This window comes from Anopheles coustani, chromosome 3, assembly GCF_943734705.1.
Source record: "Anopheles coustani chromosome 3, idAnoCousDA_361_x.2, whole genome shotgun sequence".
Lineage (NCBI taxonomy): Eukaryota > Metazoa > Arthropoda > Insecta > Diptera > Culicidae > Anopheles > Anopheles coustani.
Window position 1 is genome coordinate 27,522,320 of NC_071288.1, and position 24,336 is coordinate 27,546,655.

The 24,336-nt window shown below is 44.8% G+C and overlaps 1 protein-coding gene across 4 annotated transcripts in view; it reads right to left on the minus strand.

Moving 5' to 3' along the window:
• Positions 1-24,336, minus strand: part of LOC131259663 (TLD domain-containing protein 2) — a 64,085-nt gene continuing 39,749 nt past the window's right edge. Inside the window, exons 10-20 of one of the 4 annotated variants that reach the window (XM_058261207.1) lie at positions 24,114-24,248; positions 23,107-23,246; positions 22,094-22,129; positions 20,987-21,149; positions 20,765-20,906; positions 20,632-20,688; positions 20,233-20,310; positions 2,190-2,311; positions 1,959-2,118; positions 1,703-1,872; positions 1-1,083 (exon numbers count right to left, since the gene is read on the minus strand). In XM_058261207.1, coding sequence (XP_058117190.1) covers positions 948-1,083; positions 1,703-1,872; positions 1,959-2,118; positions 2,190-2,311; positions 20,233-20,310; positions 20,632-20,688; positions 20,765-20,906; positions 20,987-21,149; positions 22,094-22,129; positions 23,107-23,246; positions 24,114-24,248 — 1,339 coding nt within the window. In that variant the 3' untranslated portion in view covers positions 1-947. Of the gene's footprint in view, positions 1,084-1,702; positions 1,873-1,958; positions 2,119-2,189; positions 2,312-9,737; positions 9,870-13,491; positions 14,169-20,232; positions 20,311-20,631; positions 20,689-20,764; positions 20,907-20,986; positions 21,150-22,093; positions 22,130-23,106; positions 23,247-24,113; positions 24,249-24,336 lie in introns of those variants that run through there. The other 3 variants (XM_058261208.1, XM_058261209.1, XM_058261210.1) reach the window with 3 other exon arrangements.

Consider the following 24,336-nt stretch of genomic DNA (forward strand, 5'->3'; position numbering starts at 1 on the left):
TACTCTTGATTACAATTTTCTTCAGTTTGTTTTCTTTTTAAATATATATATATATAGATAAACTTCCGTTTGGTTTTTTTTTCTGTTTTCTGCTCAACATTCCCTAGGCTCCTCGCTCGCGTTCTTTGCCCTTTGAAGCCCGATCGCTTACCCTTCGCTAACTTAGTATGCCATGCGCACTAGACTATAACAACATTTACTTTGTGTGTGAGTGTGTTTTTTTGTGTTTTGTTTGTTTGTTTCGTTTAGTCCCACATGCTGCTGCTATGGTAAAAGTATGCTCTCTCTTCGACTCGACCACCTAAAATTTAAACTTATTTCTTGTTTACTTCTGCCACAGGTTTTTTACATTCTACACAGTACACCGCCTTGCACCGTTTGTTTGTTTGTTTGTTTGTTTGTTTTTTTTTTTTTTTTTGTAAACTAAACTGATCCGAATGAATCGTACCAATGATCGGTGCGAAGGCCTAGCCACACATTGCCAAATGCGTCCCGAGCTAAGTTGAACCGACGCCGACGAGGCCTACCCTAGCACGAGGCTCTAGCGTCGTCCACGTGTTTATGACACCCAATCCCGTGTCGTGAATCTCTCCGAGCAGCGCAATAAAACCCTTGCAATCACATCACATCACGTTTGGCCTTTGGTCGCCGCCGTGCACTGCACTGCACCATCATCACACGGTTTTCGCTTCCAACCAAGAACTGAAAAAATATGATGCTATGTTGATACGCAGCTACACGCACGATGGAGCCCTGTGGCTAGCCGGAATTGTTTGTTGCCGATGTTGGCCGATGTTTGGGATACAGGATTCAACACTTGCCGGTGAGCCGGGCACTTGTTGCAGAGCACACACATGCAGTACACACAACACGCTCCATTCATCGCCCGCGACTACTACACACTTGGGAGGGGAGAGGGACGGCGGGTGGGGCACGAGGATGGCGACTTAGACGAAGGCCCAGCATTCGAGCGTTTTGATGACAAAATCCTCCTGCGGCGCCAGCGGTTCGTTCGAGTACGTGCTGCAGTGCTGTGATCGACCCTGGTTCAGGTCACCGTCCAGCCAGAGGCCAAACTTTCCACTGCAAGGAGGAAGTAAAGTGGAAGGAGGTTAGCGAACAAGCAGTCGAGTTGCAGGTGAATTTCTAGCAGGTTATTTAAAACTAAAGGAATGTAGGAGGGTAATAGTGGGTCACATTGTTTTAAGTTGTACACAAATGTAAACGCCAGTAACACCGAACTCGGCGTACCGAAGTTCTGAGTCACTGGGTGTCACAGGGGGATGCGCGTTCCGTGCCATCTCATTAGTAGAACCGGTTGATGCTCAAATCAACCTGACAGGCCTCTCTTATCAGCGTGTCGCATGCAATGTCTCCTTCTATCACACACCTTGGAACGATCGCGTGATCTATGACGATGAAACACTGGAGGATCACAAACAAAAACATCCCACCAAATGCTCCAGTTCTTGTAAGCTTCCTCGACTGACTAATGCACCAACTACGCCGCATTCTACACGGCGTAGAATGTATGTCGCGTAGTTACACTTTTTCTATCATTCCTCATTATTTTCCTCAGCCAAAGGGTGGTCGAATGAATAACACACCCTTATCACAACGAACATCTGACAAAGAGTGTTTGGTGGGGGAATGGAAAAACAGGGAAATTCATTTCTACGGAATTTTGTTTACGATCACTTACTCTCCAGCACCGATCGCCAGACTCTCCGGGTTGCCCTTGATGAAGTACAGGTTCTCGCCGCTCCAGTGGAACACTTTGAAGTGCGGGTTGAACTTGTACAGCAGCGACTCGCCGGTGCCATAGAAATGGTCCGACACGTGCAACGAGCAGGACGTCAGGGCACCGAAAACCTGCGAAAGGATAAACCAAACGAGCCTCGATTACGGTTTCATGCTGGGAAGATGCAGATGTGGCTTGCAAAAGACCGATCACTTACGTTATGGTCCGTATCCTCTATCACGATCAGGATCGGGCTCTCGAGCTTATGCATCTTCCGGTAGAGGGAGTTCAGCGAGAAGCCATGCTGTGAGGTGCTGAACACGAGGGACCAGGAGTAGCCCTCGGCACGGGCCGGCAGGTGGGCGCATAGTTTTTCCCTAAAACACAAGTTGATATTAGCCAAGGGTTTGAAGTATCAGTAAACATGGGCACCAGCGAACACCCTTACCTGTGCTCTTCGCTGAGGATTTCTGTCTGCCCAATCAGGTCCGGAATCTGGAAGTCCTGGTCGAACGAACCGGATGCAAACAGTGTCGCCTTTCGGTAGTCATCTGTGCTCATCGACAGGACCTGCACGGGGAGGTAACGAATGGGACGAAACAAGGCGGCATTAGTGTCCGTGCAACAGTTGACTCCTGACTACTGACTACTAATCGTTCAGCCGGGTATCAGTGGGGGATAGGGAATAGGCTCTCTACACAAGGCTTGCACAGGGTGCGGTATAAAAGTAAAAACCATAAACAAACCAAAAATACTGGCATTTACGCTTACGTGAGTGTGGCGGGGAGTGGGGGGAAGGTGGAAGGAGAAGGAGGAATTTAAAAGGACGATACTTGAGATACTACTAGGTGTCAAACACGCTAAAGGCTAACGGACAGGCTACGCACACCTCGCAGGCCATAAACTTAGGGTGTAAAAACGTCAAATAATAAAACGATGTTTTGTGGTCTTAAACATTGTTCTCACTACAAACGATAACGACGATTAAAACATTCATTCTATAGCAAACTGTGAGAATATTTACGAGCATATTTGTATATTGATATGTTTGTAACGGGACGATCGTGTATTTTCGCTGCTGCATATATAAATATAGACAAGAATAGGGGGAAGGGAATAGATGACAAAAGGTTGTACATCGGATGAGAAATATGTTCAAACATTTTTTATGACATGGGCGGAAGCACATTGTAACATCAAACGTATGTCTAAGGGTAGGTTATGCCATAAACATATCCTCTGTATTTAATTAGCCCTTCATATAATGTTTCCAACGTATTTTTGTTATGCATTTACTTTTGAATTTTTATGAATGCTAATCGCATACAAGGTTAGGTAAAATTTGGAATCTAAAATAGAACCATATAGATTCTGCTTGGCTTTAGAACACGTGAGTGATAGAACCATAAAGATTCCGCAGATTAGAATAGCGTATTGCTAAAGAACAAACTATTCTGAAATTGCCAGGCCCTTTTTCCCTCAAACTAGTAGAGCAACTCAAATGTACAAAGTCTTGTTGCGGAAACGCCACCGAGTTCGAGCGGACAGTAGCGCGGTTGTATATCTTAGGGCAGCTTAAGCTGTCCGCACGTTAATCACCGACTGTTTCAACACCATTTCCCAGATTACAAAACGGTAACAACAGCTGCGGCAACCGAGAAGAATGAGTTTGCGATCGTCTACGTTTAGGAAGAAGAAGGTTTATTTTGGAATTCCGCGAATGTTTCCCGCGTCGCTAAGGCAATACGATGTATGTATTCTTAGCCGGTGGAGGATGCATCTTGGGTAGGTTCAAAGAGAACTAAGGTCAGGTGGATGCAAGAAGAACTTGGCAAGTTTTAAGTTTCTAGACTATTCACACCGTCCCCTTGTGCCAAGGGAGCTCCTTCTCGATATCTCTCTCTCTCCAACCAAGCAGATTACATTCGTTAAGGCCGATACCGTTAACAGGGCCTATATTGCCGTACTTCCCAGCGAAAGATAGTGATAGTGTCAAGCGCATCGCCAGAGCCTTGCGGATCTGATATCCAAGATCACGTGCGCGTCGAGGTGGTTTTTTAAACCCATGTAAATGCGTAGAAAAGCGAATGCGTGGGGGCTTTTCAATTTTGTTGCCGCCGAATGGCCTGGTTTACTGGAGATGAACAAACAACCGCAACCGGTGATGAGGCCACACACCACAGCTGAGCTGAGGGCGCGAAACGTGATTTGCGTATCGTCGGCGTGAGAACTGACCGGTGGGGAGGGTTATAGTTGGACGGCAGGCTCGTTATGTAGCGGGCCAGGGGGTAGAGGGGGGAGACGATGTTGCGAGGGATGAATTTGATGTTCAATGATTCTACAATGCCGCCGAGCAGCGCGTCATACGATACATGGTAACAACGTTGTGCAATTGTATGCTAACATTGTGATCTCTAATCTGAACGACCTACTGGAACGCAATTAGTCAGTTTGTATGAAAAGAATGAACAACAAACCTACACATGAGCAAAGTGTAACTGATTAATTTGTTTTGTTTTGTATTTTCAAGAGGTTCAAAAATATTATTAGGAGCCTCTTTAATCCAGACATGATCCAAACTTAAATTTAATGATCATTGGTATGCTGAAAATTCATAATAGATGAGCCTCATTTTGAGGGAAAGAATATGAAGCTATTACTAAACTCTCCCGCAAATCAGGAATGTGATTTGTCGATTTCGTGGTGAATCAGACCAATTTTCATACTATCTGGAATCGACCCGCAATTGACATAGCTTGAAATTGGCTTGAACCCCACACCTCTCCAATGAAAATTGCTCCAAATTCTCGAATATTCTGTGTGATGCGAGATAATCAGATAATTGACTGCCGCGGCCGCTACGAAGCAGTCATCCTCCCAATTGTAGCTTCTATTACGGTCCATCCCACTTGGCGATGGCCGTTGCATCCGCGCCATGCTAATGATGATGCCTGCTGGAACAATCGCACAAGCGCACATAGAAAACAAAGTCACATCGGAATGGAGAGAAGGAAAAACAAATTGGCGAAGATAATTTTGTAATGCACTCGAGCGTTAACAATAGTAAACACAATTGTCGCTCGGTGGTGCTTCGCCCATCAAGGGTTCATGTGTGTTCATGGTCGAGTAAGAATAATTTGCTACGGCAGAGTATGTTTTTCGAGCGATTTATTTTGCTTTTAATTCGGCGTAGTGAATCGACGAAAGGATTGTTTTTGGCATAATGCTGAGTAAGCTAAGTGGATGGTTTTCCAAAAGACTGTTGCCTATTTTAAAGCAACTGTGTAACTACGAAGTGTGATCGCGCTACCGATGAATTATTCTTTATTCATTCTTGTTCATTCCACCAGAAAAATATTTTAGAGGTATGGCCAATTACAAAAGTTCGCAAAATTTCATTAAGTGGTAGTTTTTAAATGTTCCGTGTAGAGTGCTTATAAAATAAAACATCATAATAATAACCTTGTCCCCGTACGGTGCCATATTGAGTAGTTCGCACATGGTTCCGCGGTTGGTTTGAATCGTTGGTTCAACGGCCGTTTGGCGTAGAGGCGACAAAGGATCTTGGTATCAGGAGGTACCTAGGGTACGATATGTCACTGAAACATACACGTTACGTTTTGTGTAGGTTGAATGTTTTCACAAAACTTTACACACTGCACAATCAGCGGATAAAATACAGGACGCGCGGTGGCAACGCACTGTTGTGCTTCTAGCAAAGCCACTTACACACACACAAGGCGACAGGACAGTCTTCTTGCATTTATCTCAAGCTACTGATCCGCTCTCGCACCCTGAGAGGTGAGTTGAGAAGGTTGCGAGTCCAGTTTAATTACTATTTACGCACAATGATCTCGCCCTCGCGTCACAGTGTGATGGGAAAACACTTTAGTTGTTTTGATGAACCCCGCAAAGGTGAAGCACGTTCGAGGATGTGCTATGAAAACGTTCAACATGTAGATCGCTTCGAAAACATGCGGCACACCCTAATAACCGACAAGCGTTAACAACACTGCGCGCCAATGGATGTTTGTGCGTACAAAATTTCACACCTCACTTGGTTCAACTACACTTTTTACTGACCGCAAGCGCAGACACCAGGCGTCGTTTCACACTTCCAGTCCGGTGGAAGTCTCGCGCCAAACTAACAGAACGCTCTGCGCGTAAACGCTTTGTGTACTGGTTTCCCCAGCGCGCCGGGTTGGGGTCGGTCGGGTTTGCAGTGCCTGGTGGAATCGGTCAGAGCGCGTTCAAGGTACAATCTTGGTCAGACGATGTCAGACGGTGTTTGTGTGCCCATATGCACACACATTCGCGAGTCGGGCGAGGCAAGTTACTTCTCGTGCCATGGTTCGTTACTTTCGAGTACAAAATCCAAACGGGACCTGTAAACGCGTCTCGACAGATCTGGATAGCGATTATTTATCATGTCTTTGTCGAGTGTGAATTCAGAATATTTAAGAAATACTTAGCAGATCACCCATAGAAGATTACGGCATAAGATCCTTGCACTAGTCGAAAGTACTTAGGAAATTAATGTCGACACTTTATCACACTCCAGCGCCCCAGCAGAACATCTGCTCCATCGTTGTGGAGATATTGCCTCGACACTGTGCAATCAAAGCACTGTGAATACTTATGGCAAATATCGCGAACAGCAGAGCACCCCTCTTTGACAGGATGATCGCGCGACAGCTTAACAACAGAGCATGGACCGGAAACAGGCCAGGTGATCGGCCATCGCCAGAAATGTACGGTAAGGTACGGGACCTGGCATTGACAAAATGATAGGCAAAAAAGCGCCACCCGTGACTGATAGACGATGGAGATGGACAGCGCACAAGGCACACTGCGATGGCTAATTTTCATCGAGGGAAGACACTATTAAGAGACTCACGAACCCGTCACGAATGAGACGGTGATCTTCTCTTGCAAACAGTTGAGTACCAACGCACGTGTAGTTTTCGGGGCTTAGGCTCACTTTGGAGTCGTAGCTTAGCAACTGGAGGTGCTAACGAGGAACCTCCCCGGCGCTAATGCCAAAAGGAGGCGGAACAGATGAATTGACGAATCATTTGCCATTTTGTTGAATGACCAAATTCGAGCGAAGTAACATGAATGTTAATTGTTTGAAAAAATAAGCCAAATACTAGCCAGAGCTATTGTTTTTTCTTGAAATTAATATGCCAGTGATTGATGTCTTACTCGATAGGGAATCGTTTTCAACAAGGTAAGACTATACAAATAATAGGACAGTTTTTATTTCATGTACTAGCCCAACTAAGCCGGAATCTGCAAATGACTAAACATGATGCATAAAAAGGGGAGCAAAAAACAATCATCACCGCGGCGCATGAGGTAATGCAGTTAGTTCGCACTCCAGATGTAAGATAGCCGTTAATCCGCCGGAAGTGAGTTAATAGATGCGTTTTGCGAACTAAATCCGCCCCACCATCATGTATGCCATGCGTCAGGTTACACACGTCACCAGCCACTACTGATTCACCCGCAGGGTAGTTCGGAGATAAAGCCGAGATGTATTGTGACAAGGGGAGCTGATGCATAAACAGTTGATCTTGCTTAATCTGATCGCACTGTCGAGGTAGAGAGCATTCGTCGAATTGGTTACAGCTTGACTGCGCACGGATGGGAGATATGTGGAGTCCAGCGGATGATCTCCGGGACGCGTCGGGTCTTGATTGAAAGACCCATTGAGCTGACGCTTCTCCACTGACGTAGCGGTGGGAATACCTGAACGATCACATGAGTATGCGCGACTGTCTATTGTGGAGCGAATAGACGCCAGCTAAATAGGAAGCTGATGTGCGATACTATCTCCGTGGGCCTGAGGGGTCTGACGAATCCTCAGTGAACAGTGGGACTATACACCGAGACGTCATCACACCCTATCTACCCGTGTCTGATGATCGTGAGTTCCTAGAGCAGCTTGAAGTTGATAAAATACATTGCCCACTAGAGGCGACGTACGCACGCAAGGGAACACACCCGGACACTGTAGGTGTGTGTGCGCGGTACACCAAACCACGGTGACCATGGAATATCCTATATCCCCGCAGTTGCGTACACCGTGCACGGTTGCTCTCTCTCTTGGCCTTGGTGGGAACAGGTTTTTCCGTGCATTAAAAATGGTTTCCTCCTTGGCAGGCTAGCTACCTCTCCAAAGCGGCTCAGACATTGTGCGCCATTTTTCCACACACATTGGCGGTGTGGCAAATTCTAATGCACATGTGGTCTGCGGCCCTACTAGTTACAGTTAGTTGAAATTTTGTACACAGACCGTTTATCAATCGTGCCGGCGCGCCGCCCTTCAGAAACGCCTGCTGTTGAGTAGCGCGAATCGACCAATTGCATCACCCTCAGGTTGTACTTCACATATCGACGCTGATCCTTGCGCCAAACGGTAGGTTGTGTGGCGAACGCCGTATATGCCGTGTGATTTATTTGGCAAGGTAGGAGTTCTCCACCAGACTCCCCTCAGTTGGCTGGAGTTCCTGACAGCGATGCGGTACTTCCTTATCGACCTCCTGACACGATTGCTCCATCAGTTCCACTTTGGATGTGGCTCTCCGGTGGACTTGAGCCTGAAAGCGTCTAGCCGGTCCGGCGTTGCATGTGTTTGAGAAAATATTTCTCTGATCGAGACGATTTTGATTTTATTAATTGGATCACACACCGGACGCCATAAGGACGTGGGCAAGTGTCGCGTGCTGTCGGAAACCAACGATGACGATCGACATTACCGCAACGCCATAAACAAGATGACTTATCCATACTTCCACAGCACTACTGGCACCTCACGCCTGGTTCGGCAGTCATTAGGAGTTAATTGATCATCTGATCTGATCGCTCTTATCGGAGGCAATAGACGAGGGCTTCAGATTTAACCTTGTTGTCATCGTGAACAAGCGCTTGACAGGCTAGCGGACGTCGACGACAACAAGAACAACTGAAAACTAACAGGCTCGATCGGCGGACAGAGTGAGTGTGACCCCACCACAAGGCAGTTCATTCACACCGGTTATGTAACGGGTCTTTCAGTGATCGCGACTCCCGACATGCAAACAGTATCGACCTACAGTACAGAATGCATTCCCATTTCTTTGCTAGTGGACAGTGGAAAATTCCTTCCACGGCCAGTTCGTTGGCGGATCGCATTGACTGATGGCCTAGGTCAGGAAGATGGCCCCCACGAACAGCTGTCACGTTTATCAGTGACGAAAGCCATCTGGGTGATTGAAGGGTTACTCGCCCATTCCGGTACACGTTATCGCCATGAAGAGGGTGGCACGGAAGATGGACGGTGCTACGGATGTGTTAACCCTCAAAGGCACGCATGTCTCCCGCAAGGGAAAGTGTAAGTATAGCAACAACTCTTCCTTCACTGCATATTTTTTCTTGGTAAAGGATTTGTTTACACTGCACCCTGCCGCGTGTTGATTCATGTTTCTGCTTATCAATGTGTTTTAATTTATATAGGAAACTTCTGTGTTACTAAGTGCAAGATGGAAATGCTGATAGTACTGTTCCTAGAATCACCTGTTCCGGTAAGGCGGCAGAGGACAAAGATGTGACGCTTGTTCCCATCAACCGTTTTTCTAGAGAAAAGGTTTACGAGGCATTTTTGAACACATAAAATGTACAGAAGAAAGAAAGATCGTCCCATTCCCCTTGCAATCCTCCTTCGCATACACGCGCGATAAAGGAAGGACCTATTTATAAGAATTCATCATTCCACATTCTATTCCATTTTGATGCATGCATCATGAAAATCATTATTTTTTACTGATATGCCAGACAAACTATTTTAATGAGATTTGTGATGTTTAAAAAAACTTTAACACGTTAAACGTAATTTTTTTATTACAATCATCTTACCTCAACATTGCAAGAAAAATGTCATGGATGCAACAAAATATCAAATACAACAACCCCCTTGAATGAAAGGAAACACGTCACACTTCCCGCCCTTTCCTACCGTGTGCAATCGATCGTCATCGTACTCCTCCTTGCTGTTCGTCTGCAGAAGAAAGCCACCTTCCCCGTCGATCCCGGATGCACCGGTCAGCGGAATGGAGGTTTCGATGAGCGGTGGTGTCGGTGGGCGGGACTTGCTAACGATCGTCCGGCGAAACGGTATTAGGCGCCCCCATCGGTAGTACAGGGTTCGGCCCCAACGTCGAGACGCGAAGTAAATGGCGGCCGAGGCGACCACCAGCACGAGGTACCACATTGTAGCGGAACTTAATTTATCTGTGGTTCGTCTTTAGAGATACTTTTTTCCCAAACCACCTGCAACGGCAACTTGTTGCTCCGTTGGTAAATGGAGCTCCGGGGGATACACGTAAGCTTGCGAGATGGCGTGCAGAAAAAGCACCAGCAAAGCACTACCGGCGTGTAGCGGTTATGTTTTAATGTTTATGTTTATGCTCCGCGGGCGATCACGCGCACCGACGCCCGTAGTACCAACACTTTGGCTCGAAGTACGACGGAGATGGTATTCGTGTTGCGATGTCGGAACGGTTATCGGAACCCAACCGATTCCGGCGTGTCGTTTTCCTGCTGGTGGTAGTGTGGTGCTGTTAGATTGCTTTCTTACATCGCAACCCCGTCAACACAGAGATGTATCTCCGGTGGGGAGACCTTTTTGGCTTTGGCCGCCCACAGTCCTCTGGGGGGAAAGGTACGAGTGTGTATGCGTCGTTCGTGATACAGTGATGTGTGGTTTTTTTTTGCTTCTGAACAGTAAACATAAACCGCACCGGAAAGGGGTTCGTGTGTGGAGGGCTTAAAAATATCGCTGACTGTTGTGTGGTGCCATCGCAAGGGGTGGGATGTGTTCGCTTCACACGGATTGGCTGTGTTGTTGTCGTCGGTGCGCTACGCCACACACTGGCTCCGATGGTCTCGTGACATTTACGGTCGATAGTGAGCCGCCTTTTTTTCGCTCTTGCCGTCCGACGAGAGTCTTGCAGAACCGGTATTATTTAGTTGCAGCAACACTGGTTGAAAACTACAGCACATTCACTTTTGCGCAAGCCAAAATTCGAGTTCGAAAATGTCTAATTCAGTGCATCAGATTGCATGTTGACATCATCTATCACCGGTTTTATTTACACTCGTAACGCGACTTTACGAACGGTGCACAAGTTTCCGACATTAAAGGCACAAAGTTTAACAATTGGTGCTTCTGTGTGGATTTTAAAAAGAACAGAATAAACTTCAGCCCAACGAGAGTTCGAATGTGAGCAACGGAATATGGCCACAGATTGGTAGCTGTCTCGGCCTTGTGTCACAGAGCAATCGCAGCGGATAAAGCCACCGACACGCAAACCGCCGCCGACCGAACTGGAAAGGAGGACACGGCTTTTGACAGTCCATACCACCAGCGGCTCCACCTGGCGCACACACAGCGAAAAAGGGAGACCCCGCGGACTCGCGACCTGAACACGGAGCAACGATGGAACGCACACTGGCTTATGGTGCACGGATCGAAGATACGCAGGAAGGTGTGCGTCGTTTGGAGGCGCCATCTCCTTATGCGCATGTGCCTGAGATTATGGTGTCGTTATGTTTGTGTAGGGGAGACATGGAGCATAGACCACCATCATCCGGCAAAGGGCTGGGTCGAAGCAAGGGGGGATATCCCGTGGGCCTGCAGAAAAATGCATGCGTGTGCAGGGCAAGGTCGTTGACATAGTTATAACGCCAGCGAGCTTTTGCTCCTTCGTTAGATGAGCTTTTGCAAGCGGTTTAGGTTGCACGTAGCTTTAGAAGTTTGTTCCCCCCAAAAGTTCCTTTACGTTCCTCTAGAGCACGTGACAATCAACACGTGTTTAGACATACACTACCACTATCGCGGGTTTCCGTTATCGCCTGGTGAAAGTTGATAAGAGGATGTAAAAAATAACAGTCATATTCTTAAGTATGTTTCGAAGGCAAAAAAATGTATCAGGTTTAAATTTCAAAATCCTTTCTATGGATGCAACCTGTGTGCTGCATGAAGGTCAACATAGACGTTCGCTTTTCGTTTCCACTCTTTCGCCGGGTGGTAAGGACGGTGTGGACCGAAGCACCCCTTCGATGGTCCAGTTTTCGGCGGTTTTACACGAGAGTGAAGGACGAATAAACATGCGTCGCTGGCAAAATTAAGCTTTTCTATTCATAAACGGTCATAGCAATTAATGACGATGAATTTTGATATTTTTTAAATAACATTTGAATATGATTTTAGCCTGTATTTAGACACTATATAAGTTTTACTTTACTATGGCTGGTACTTTTCAACCAACCCAACGCAACTGTGATCACAAGCCAGCCGCATCATCATGATGATCGTTAGGATCGTAATAAAAAAAAACCACTCACTTAATGCAACGGAGACACTCCCTCGGTTGCATACGGAGGGTGTTTTACGAAGGGGGTGGCGGTGGCTTGCTGTGGGAACGAACGTACGAATGTGTGACGAGCAAGCAAATGAATCGAAATACGACCATGGCAAATGAATATTCAGCCGGGGGACAGCAGCATGGTCGCTTTTGGAATGTTCCTCCCACTGACCATTAACGTCCACGTGTGGGCAAGGGTGAATTTCATTTGCATTGCCATTGGGCAGGGGTAGTATTTTCGCACCAAAAAACTCGCGCTCAGTTTAACCACAGGATCAAATGATACATTTGGTTTAGCGAAAAAGCGATGACATTTTTAAATGAATATTTTCCTGTTTTGGTTCTACTATATGAAACTCACTTCGATATTTTATGCACATCAAAGTATGCTTCGATATTACCTAGTTAATGAGGCGAACTATTTTTAATCGTAAGCTCAAGAACCAATTGTATCTTTTCCATCATTCTTCAAAATTTTGTATGCTAGATGACCTTATCGAGGATAAACCGGAACATTCACCGAGCCTGCACTAGCTATAGATTAGAATTTAGGCTCTGGCAGATACGTGACCATAGCAAAGATGGAAAAAAAATCTTATAAAAGGGCACACTGTAGTCCGTCGATCGAAGCGAACATCATCATAATCGACGGAACCGATCAGGAGCCGGTCATGGTCGTAAACGTGAGCTTCCTTCCCGTCGGTTCCATTACAGCACAATGTGCCCGGGCGAGAGGGACCGGATCTATCAATTCCTTTTTGCACAGAATTTGACCAATGACCGCACGGGCCCTCACTTCAGTCAGTGTAATTAGACGACGTGCTTGTGAATAATATTAACTGCAAGAGAGAAAAAAAGAACCAACAACACGTTGAGCATGCTATGTACACAACAGTTTGTTCACAATCCTGTCGAAGGTATAAAACACGGGTCGGTTCCATGTCGCATTTTTTTTAATTTTTACGACGGGCAGGAGCGGGTTTGCCTTAACGTGAATTGAACTATGTGCGTGGAAGGTCTAGGATGATTAGCATTTTCTTGGCACCTACGAGCAGCAGCACAGGTGGAACCGCTTTATTAGGCAAAGCCTGCTGATATTTGCCACCCCACTTTATTTGGTCTAATGTGTAAACAAACTTGCGCCATCTTGTGGGAAGTTAAATGATTCTATTTATAGCTTAGTTGCTTTCCACGTTGAACAATTGATCATGATGATACGTTTCAATTGGCACTTTGAAGCTAAAATAATATGATAAGTACTATGAGTGCTACAAATATGCAGCATTGCCCGCCATGGGGTAAAAGTTACGAACAAAAGTTAATGTAAAAAAACCAAATTTTTACCTTCGTCTTTAAATACTTCGTCAATTTGTTGATTTTCGATTTCGACATCATTTGCGCTCGGATTGATTATCAGTGGCGATAAGATAACAAACAGCTTCGGTAGCCGAAGATCGTCGGGTTCAAGAAAAGGACACACACGAATACACTACAACCGGTCAATAAATAAACTGATAAAACACGCCAACGGAGTTATCACCATACGGTATGCAGATCGGCAATCGGTAATACAATCACGAGAGAGAGGGGTATTTGAGTATATCGTTGCAATTGAAACCAAAATTATATCACAGCACAGAGAAATTCGATTAGTGGTGGCTTAGTTTTCCCGTTTTCTCTCGACACAGTTTCAGGTACGTCGATCAGGATGCAGGATTTTGATGTTGACAGTTCCCGCCTGTCACTAGATAAGTGTGTCGAAATTGGTAAATGGCCTACTACTTTCGATGAAATATAAATTTACAAAACTAAAAGAGAGCACACGTTCGAGATGGGATCGTCCCGTCCAGCGAGGAAGAGAGCGTACGACTGACCACCGTTACTGCAGATCAACACACCACACAGTGGACACGGCGAAAGAAGATTAGCGTGATTGGCATTAATTCGGCCTAGAAACACACACACAAACGCACACGCACACTCGAACAACCTCAATAGTGTACAGATTTCGGTACAGCTCCTTGATGCTACTTTTTTCCTCTACTACTCGCGTCGTCGAGCGTTTTCTTTGGTAGGTCGCAAAACCTATTCCGTCCGATGACAGGACCGGACTGTCACTAAAAACCGGGCCAATCGGGATGGTTCGAACCGTATTGGGGAGGGGATGGAATTGAACGGAATCTCGTTACGGGATGTTTTTCGATCGACAGTTTCCGTAGTGCGCTGGTGGATGATCCGGGGTCGCCGATGTAACTGATCTGCACACGTTTTTACACAGAAGAAAACCAGTATGCACTGAGACAGAGAGATAGAGAGAAAGAGCGGGAACGTACGGTTGGATGTAAGCGTTATTGGGACAGTATACTACTACTAGTTTTTTTTATTGTGAGCTTAGCTTTCCCCACCAAACGGACAGCGGAGCAGTGGAAAGCGCGGATCGCGGCCAACAGTGGAGAGCTGCGCGAATGATTAGGAAGATCGTTTCGACTCTTTTCTTTGGCGGTCGCGATCCACCACAACGGCGAGAGCGCGATCATGCAGACGCGAAGATCGCAGCTTCACAGAGGCATCCATCCGGCGATGGCGGGCAGAGAGAAATGGTACCAACAACAAAGATTAGTTTTTTTTTTTTGAGTGTGCGATCGTTGTTTTCGATGATCCGAAAAATAAACTCATGCACCGTTACAGCCACTTTACACTGCGCGCTGAGGCGATGATTAACGATGGCGATCGTGTGCCGGTGGTTTGGTCGAAAGGAAATCAGTTCAAAAACGAGCGCGCGCGTGCGCAAGTACACTGTGGCACACGTTGACTGACTACGTTTGAGAAAGACTCGTCCGTTTTTCGGGTAAACAGCCAACCGTAACCCGGTGAATCACTGGGTTTCGGTGGCATAGAAATGGAATATTCGTTTTTTTCTCACTGGCGCACCTGTGACCCCTTCCAACCAGGGGTTTTCCAAACTAATTGTGAAAAAAACACGGTGTATATTTTCTCGACACAAAGTAATGTTTTTCTTTTTCAGAAAATCCAAAAACTACACGTTATTCACACAAGACACCTCACACGGAAGGCCCTTTGTAATAGTTGCACTTTTGGAAGCAAAGTTGGGTTTGATGCTTGTTTTACACCGCTTCTTCAACGCTGGGACTCGACATGTTTGTAGTACACTAAGTATAATAAATCCAATCGATCCGCTCACACACGAACCAAACTCAATTCGATAACAACGCACCCATCACCACAGCTTCCAAACCGTGTGCTTCGGTGGAGGAAAAAGTTCTGCGTGTCGTCCGTCGCAGCGGATGGCAGAATGAAATGGTCCATGCCGCCAGGGGACGGTTAGGCCAGGCGGACGACGATCGACGTTCGTCGCGGGGACGACTTGTGAGAAAGTCTGCGTCGCCTTGCCTCTTCACTGCGTACAATGCGAGTGTGTGTGTGTGCGTGGGCAAGGTGATCGCGGTTACCATAGTACCACCAAACTATAAAAACCCCCACCCGCCAGCGGATCGCCAGCGGAACCGCGCGGAATATCACGGTCCCGGTGAGAGGCGAATGCGCGATTTCTTCTGCAGCTCACCTTTGTTGGCTGGGTGTATGTGTGTGTGTGTGTGTGTTGCTGTTTTCCGACCATCCGCGGATGGTTGGACGAAAAAGACTTCTTTGTGTAGCCGTGGTTGCACCCCATTTACAATTTTTCGCCACAATGGAATGCGAGAATGGAAAACAACACCACATTTGGCGGTTCATAGCAATAGAAGGAAAACACACTGGGGTTCAACTGTGCAGCTCATTGCGGCCACTTTCTCAACAAGCGCCCGGCGACTGCTGTACGCTGGCCACGGGAAATTACTACCGGCGGGCGCGCTCGGCGGAGGGGTAAACAAAAATGGCGGCCAGAAACGTGAGTGAAAACATTCTGACCCGTTCAAATTCCAACGTATCTGGGGGGTGCCGCCGTCCGGGTGCGAATGTTGTGGCGTTTTCAAGGTGATCGCGCAATCGTAGCGCAAAACAACAACAAACCACCCGAACCTCGCCGCATGTCCGGCAACCTTCTCCTTCTTCCAACTTCTGGCTCGGGCGAAAACAGGGGCACTTTTTTCCAATTCAAACGACGCCACCGATGGTACGATAAAAGATGCACCTTCTGTGTAGCAGTCAAACAGGGAATTTAGTGTTCTAATGACCAAATAACAACACAAACAGTACAGTTTCAGAACCGGTCAGGGATGAATACCCTTAACGTGGACCCGGAAGACCGGAATCCAACCGAAACCCTAAGTCTGTTGATCGGTCGTGGGTAGCTCTCAAATTGTTTGTCAGAGGAAAACTACCTTGGCCGCGGGGCAAAAAGGGACAAGTTCCCGCCGGCTGTTCGTAGTTTTCCTATGCTGTAACCTTAATGTGGACCTGTTGTTTTTTGTTATTGTGGCTGAAACTTTTGACTATCGATGATGATCATCATCTTTCTTACGGTTGGTACGGTTAGTGCACGTTTCGAGGGGTCATCGTTTAGGTGACGATTGAAGGGTGGTATCATCCATGAATCGTTCAAGTATGCTAGAACCATGTTCAAAAACAGAAGCAGGCAAAAGATTCGATTTGCGTGTCCTTCATGAACTTTCTAAAATAACTCATCGTATGTTGTAGGTTTGATGTATTTCGTTGCTCACCGGTGATACGATCGCTATATTAACCTTGATATCTCGAAATAACCGGCGCATGGTGGAATAACTTGCATCAACACGTGATAAGGGTTGTTTTGATTTTAAGTTCAACTGCAAACATGGAGTAAGAAAAAAAAAAACTACACCACGACCACAACACATTGCAAGATGATCTGCCCAGCGGTACCGTCGAAATCGACACCAGACGGTGAAGGACAGATGAGATACAGGAAGCGGGCCAGAAATCGGCATGGAAGAAGTTTTGCTCGGTGTATCAAGGATGGTGACTTTCGAACCAAATGTGCCCGTGTGCTGCGCATGTTGCTGTTGCTACTGTTGCGATCGCCTCTAGTCTGGCGGCTAGGGGTTTCGAGTTTGGTGCTACAACTTCGTGCCCGGGTGTCGTTTACGCACCTCACCACACGACAGAAGGCGCGATTGATAGCCATGTTTGGAGTAGGGAAATGAAAAGACAACTGCATCATCGTTGGAAGAGTTATCTGAAACAGAAGCGAATCCTGCTGAGAAAGGAACGGTCTCCTCCGGTATGTCCTTCGGACAGTGTTAAGAACCCCGTAGGATGGAAAACGAACCTTGGTTCCAAAGTCGAGAGCATGCATTCTGTTCTCATTCCAACGACAAGCAATTGGCGATCAAAATCTGTACAACGATCGGTGTAGTAGGTCCTTGGAAGACGGTGGAGATATGGGTGGCTCATTCCCTTTCCTATCGCCAAGACGGTGGTGAGTTCCTCACGTGGCATCACTGTAGCCGAGTCACGCGATCGTGCCTGATGCTTGGATTTCTGCTGACGCTTGCGGTCGCAAGGCGAATTCCGTGACCGAACGTCCTTCTGAAGGTGAATCCCTCCTTTCCCTATCTATGTACGAATTGTTGTTGACAGCACTACGAACATTTGGCGCGTTTCGTATAAAGTAACAAAAGTCAAATTAATAAAAAAAACACCCAAAGTTCAGTTCCCATCGCTGCTGCAAGACGATAAAACGGAAGGCTTTCTTGAGTACGGCGGCAAACGTGCACGTCTTGAGTGCGACAAGACGATCATTGGCGGTGCTTGGATGTCACGTCTTCAGAATTACCCCTCCTCTACCCGATCGAACCTGCCGAAAAAACCGGTATTTTCGCACGAACGCTATTTTTAGACCACAAATTGCTTTGGAAGAGAAGAGGCCTGTTTTTGGATTCATTCGTTTCCTTCCTTTACTCAACCCCTTTTATGGGTATGTGATGTGTTTTTTCGCCAAATAAACAGGTTTGCATGGCGTACAATGGCAAGATAATGTATGTCATTATGATGCTGTTGCAGGAGAAAAAAGGATTCACGATGAAGAAGAAGAGTTGTGTAGGGGCTTGCTGGCACGCACAAATGTTGTTTTTCCCATGAGTGAAAGATTGACAATTTTGGTATGTATTGTCATATTAGCTTTTCATACCAAACTTTTGCACCGGTCAGGAAAACTTGTCTTCCATTGATCGCGACGCAATTGATCCGCTAAATTGGAGCATTCGCCCAATTGGCTAGACGAAGAAGACTATTGCGATAACCTTTTCAACTACCGCAGCGAGAACGGTCAACAATTCGCTAGTGGACGGCACGAACATAGATTATGTCACCGTTTTACTGATGATGAATTGTTTGGGTTGTTTTTTTTCTTCTTCCAAAATTAAAACCACGCGCGAGCGTACACTTCATTTAGCCGGCACACGATCGTCTGTATATTTTTGGCGTGACGAGTGTGATGTTTGCTCCTCTATCAACGAAACATGCCAGACGATGGAACAAACGATGGTGTTGATTTTTTCTTATCATTTCTTCTTTTGCTCGCAAATTTAAACAAATAACTGGAATACTAGAATGGAAAGGGCATGGGCGAGACGATTTGAGTAAACAAACGCGATTCGACCAGTAGTGTAAGATTGAATAATCTTGCTTCTTGTAGGCAGTTTCGTTGACCTCAATGTGAGATTCGTTCAATGTTGTTTTTTCTTCAAGGTACTTACATCACACCATGTTTGCATTAATTCCGGCACACGAGGTACAGAAGTTTACAAACAGATGTTCGAAAAATAGCACCGATTGTTGAACTTGAATATTTGCTAGCTGTAATGCCCTCTTAATGTCGAGAATACAGAATTTAATGTTTTATAAGTTGCGAGATAATAAGTTCGTTTGCGAATCAGAATCGTTTGCGATCCACGTTTATCAGACTTATGAACTAGTACTATAACAGTTATTTTAAGAACAGATATGTTTCACAGCACGATGTGTTTGGGACATGGACACAGGAGAAACATGGTCGAGAATAATTTGTTTGTAGTAAAGTTTTGAGAAGTTTGAATCCTACTAACAACAACAACTGTTTCGAATCCTACTCGTGTCCTTACGCGGGCTAATTGCTAAGAAAACAAGCAGTAGCAACTAAATCACAATCATAAAAGCTAACTGCCAAAAAGGAGATAGAATAAGTGGCCTAAACATTGAACACATACCAGCGTGAACTAAGGATGCAATTTTGCGATTAACATAGACCGAACGAGTAACATTAGAATGAATGGCATAACACGCACAAAATATGGCATCATATTGTGTGTCTTTTTTTCAAAGTATAGTTTTTGTTTAGTTGTCTAAATTAGCTTATTATGATACTCCAATTTCGAAGAATAAAGGCAAACTAGATTATATTTCGATAAAAACAAAAACAAAACAACAACAAAAATGCAAAATAAAAAAATTCTCTATTATAGATTTCCAGAAATCTCTAGCCGTAGAAATTGTATCCTCGTGTGGGCCAAACACGTTCTGCTTGTGTTGGCAAAAAATGGTAATTTAACATGCGAAACGTTTAGAGATTCACAAGATTCTGGGTGGATAACAAAATGCAAATTCGGTATATGATTCAACAAAGATATTTTCTATCTCAAAAATTCAAATCCTTTTCTTTGCGGCTTGAATGAAGTATCTAACAAACGAATAGTACGGATAGGGAAATAGACAGATGTAACATACATACTATTTCCAGATAACAATACACAGCAACCGTTCTATTAACTGTTCGCTAAAGTATGAATATACACTACAGTCGAGCAGGTAGTATAGGCAAGAAGACTAGAGAGAAATCGAGAGATGTATAAAACGTAGAACATGTCTATGTATGTGTGACAGTTTGTGTGACGGTAACGGGGGTTCTACTACGGTTACGAAAATACATTGGCAGTGTGTACAGATAGTGAGCAGCAGAGCCTAATAAAGGGAGGATATTTTTGTAATTTGTACGAGTGGTGGAGAGGGAGTCGCTAGATAGCAACAGTGTTTTTGGGGGGGTAAAGTAGCTGTGAGTGTTTCATTGAAATTGTTTGTGACTAGTAAGATTTAATTGCTTTCAGCTCTAACCTCACAGCCGTCCAAATCGTTGGATCCCGTTTGACTTTTGATTATATTGTAGGTTTTAACGAACGGTGCCTTTAGCAGCTGTTTTGGGGCAGGACGAAGGAACAGCCCCGGGCGAGGGTCGGGAAGGTATAGAAAAACGAAAATCAATACACAGAAATAATCAAACAAACGGGAGAGAGAGACAAGGAGAGATAAGACGAAAAGATGGATTAATTATACGATATCCTTCCATTTCGGTAGATATACAGGCACTTAATCGACGATTGTAGATGAGAAAGAAACTAGACATACTGAGATTGACCATCTGGGTCGTTTTTGAGTCTCGTAAAACATTAACAATTTGTTTCAATATGATATAAACATTTAGGCAGCATAAATGAATTGCCACAACACACTTACCTCCCACGATTCGCGTGTATACTCGGAGATTTCTCCTTCACTAGCGGAACGACCGTCCTAAAAATGATTTTAAAAAAGAGGAAATTAAAATAAAGTCCCTTCCAAGATGGATTCATGCTGTACAAAATATTACCTTCGACGGGCTGCCAGATTTCGCTGACCATTCGGTGTCGATCTGGATTAGTTCGAAGCCTCGCTCCTTGATGGCAGCTTCGTCCAGCTCGCCGTACAGATGCTGCACCCATGCGTTGAGGAAGCGGTACAACTCATCCACCCTGCAACAGACATAGCGTGGGAAAAGATAGGTAATCATCTACGATCAAAACCCGCGAGTCCGTTATCATCTCGCTCTTACTTGTTCTTGGGAATGCTGAACCAATACTCGGGCCGTAGCTTGTTCTTGCCGTAGGACATCACTGTCGTCGGAAGGGGTGTATTTTTGCCGATCTTACGTCCCATGCGCAACCGCAGGTACATCGGCGGATCCGGGCAGGCTCGTGCCGGTCGCGGAATGAGCTCTGTTCACGGGGGGAAGTAGATGAAATGAAAGCAAACGGGAGAGCAACAAGCCAGAATGAGATCAGGGTGGGCTTGTTTTTGAGTCCGTTGTTTTGGTTAGACATTGAACTAGAAACATTTAGCACGAGTATCATGCACTGCCAAACTGTTACGTGCCGCATTGGGTAGAATTATTGCATTAAACACTGTAGGAAAGCATCGAGTAACACAAACGTGTACCGTTTGATTGCGTTTAAATCTTTTATCTGTTTTCGAAAATTTAGCACTTATATATAAGTAAGGTTATTACACACAACCAATCAATAACTTTCATACGTTTTTTAAGCATATGAACAGTAAATTATTGCAACTCGAATGAAAGCTGACATGCAAACCAGCATTAGATTATAAAAAAAAAACAATAAATTACAGCAGAAATATTAATTGTTACACCTTCCAAGAAGAATTATTTACTATATAGAGATCAAGAGAAGCACAATTAACCCCCTATATAAGCCCGAAAAAGGATACACCTATTGAAACGATACAGAACTTAAATTATATTTATCTAAGAACATCTAATTTGATGGAGAAAAGAAAAAAGATGCTAGCAGGGCTAACATTTACCATTTCGATCGCGACCGAACGGAACCATGAAAGATAGTGGCAAGATACTTGAAACAACAACGACAACAAAACCCACATTGACGATGCAGACGGAGGTGAAGGATTTATTTACAATCCAAAACTGTACACATGAAACCAATTTGAACCTCAGACGATTACACGCATTTGCTTGATAGAAGGTGTATTGTGATGAATATTAAAGAGAAATGAAATGATCAACGGATGGATGCTGTATAGAATGATCACTGTTTACAAAACACAGTATTTTTGTTTGGTCTGTATACACACACCCTCACCCATACACACACACACACACATTCACGCGCGCGCAACCTACCAAGTTTCTCAAGCTGAGGAAACAATGGTGCCTTCACTGGGTGCGAGTAGAAGAAGTTGGTTGTTTGGAATCGTTTTGTTGTACATTATGTTGTAGATGTTGTTGGTTCATGACGAGCGGTTGTAGATAGGATTGTTGTAGTAGTTGAAAATAGTGGTTGATGTTGAAACGCAAGTGATTTATGTTTGTGGTAAAGCAGGTGGGAATAAAATGATTTATGTTTGTGGTAAAGAAGTTATCGATTGGAATCGTGAGCGAGCGCAGCGCGTAAATGACAATGGATAGAAGAATAGAAAAAGTGAGAGAAGAAAGAAACATCCGAAGAAAAGAAAGAATCCAAATTATAAATTTACATCTAGAACAGAACAGTCAAAACGACAATGAAACAACGAAACAGAGAGTTGTATAAATCAAAATACCCTCTCTCACATCTCTGTCTAGTGTGAAATGTGAAACATATTTATCATGGAATGTTCCTGTCTTCCGCAGCAATTCTAATAAGTAGCGCCACTTAATTCGCTAAAGAGTGCGTCTAAGTATCTACAGCTAAATCCTAAATGAGTGGCAACTACATTTCGAGGTGCGATTGAATTAATTTGTAGCGCTTTATACAAGAAACTGCGATATTTCTATTGGTTAGCTTAGTAAAAGGACTACTTTAACTCGGCAATTAGTGGTTGAAATAGGTAAGAAAAACAGTAATTTATCCAGCGTTTGAAATATTAAGAAGTAACAACGATCTATCCTAAGTGATAATAATCTAAAATGAACAGTTCCCTTTGAAGGGGAAATAATCTTAACCGTCGTTTTTCCAATACAAATTTGCTTAATTGTAGAACAAATAAAAATTATGAATGTATCAATCCAAACAATTAGTTAAAAGATAAAAAGAAATTCTGTTCACTCTTAAAAGAACCAACATTAATGTATGAACTTTCGTAAGTAAACAACAGGCATTCAAAATTCAGTGGTGCGATAAGCCGCCGTGGCCGGAACTACCGCAGGATACTTACTGTCGAAACTAACGAATAAGGTCGGCATGTCATCGATGGACACCATCGAGCGGTAGTCGAGCTTGGGTGGCGCCTGTTTCTGCTTATGGGCGCTTCCTTCGGAGGGATGCGGCCGAATGAAGGTACCGATGGACGACCGCCTGTGAATAGCAAAGGAATCATGTTACTCGTCGAAGATATCGATCGTTAATTCGAGCGGAGACAGGCAGTCTCACTCTCTACAGGCATAACAAATACATCCATTATACGCGGCATCAACGGGTATCCGTCTAACAACATTCACTACACAGGAAGAGTACTTTCACACTACGCGAAGTCGCAAGTGTTGAGGTGCAGGAGCTCTAGTTTTCTACTGTGTGTCTAGTGGTCTAATTCGCTTAAGAAATGGAAACTCAATATTCTCTTTCATCCTCCTTTTTTTAACATCAACGAACATCAACAGAATTAACACAAAAGGATACGATCGTCAAAAAGAAATTGTATCAGAGGGTAAAGAAAATGCCAAAGATAGCAACAGCTTCCGATGCATATCGTTTACAGGTTAAAAGATTTAATATCAGCAAACCGAAAATAATGAACTGTTACAGGTTTGATCCTATTGATCAGGTTATGAAGCGAAATTAAAAATTTTATGTCCCCTGGCACGATTAGGGTACACTTATTTCTATGGCAACAGGGATGAATAACATAACCAAACATATGTACACACTTTTGCATAAAGTACAGTACAATGGAAAGATCAAGTGAACCAAAATGAAAAAAAAAATATATATATATATCCACGATTGCCTCGGCACGTTGTGGTTGGCGAAATTAAAGTATAGCGAACAAATTACAATATCAGAACATCCTTATTACAAACACAGTGATAGAAAAGTGATAGAGTGAGAGTAAGACAGAGGGATAGAGGAGTTCGTGATAGAAATGCACAGCACAGAGTGCGCCGTGAAAGAAGGCGGGATGGCTTTTCCCTTTGCTGGTATTTGGGTGAGCTTGCGAATCCTTACCCGGCCGCAACCGACCCCCCTGCCTGCGATTCGTGCGGTGTCAGCGGTGGAACTGGCGAGCCTCCGGAGTCTTCCGACGGGGTTTTGGACAAAAACAAATTTCCACCCAGCTCCGAGACCAATGTGATGGGGGAGCTGTTTTTGATGTGTTTATTTGATTTGTGTTTTTTTTTTGCGGGGATGGCGAAGGTACGATAAGAGGGCCGGCGGGATAGTTTGAGTA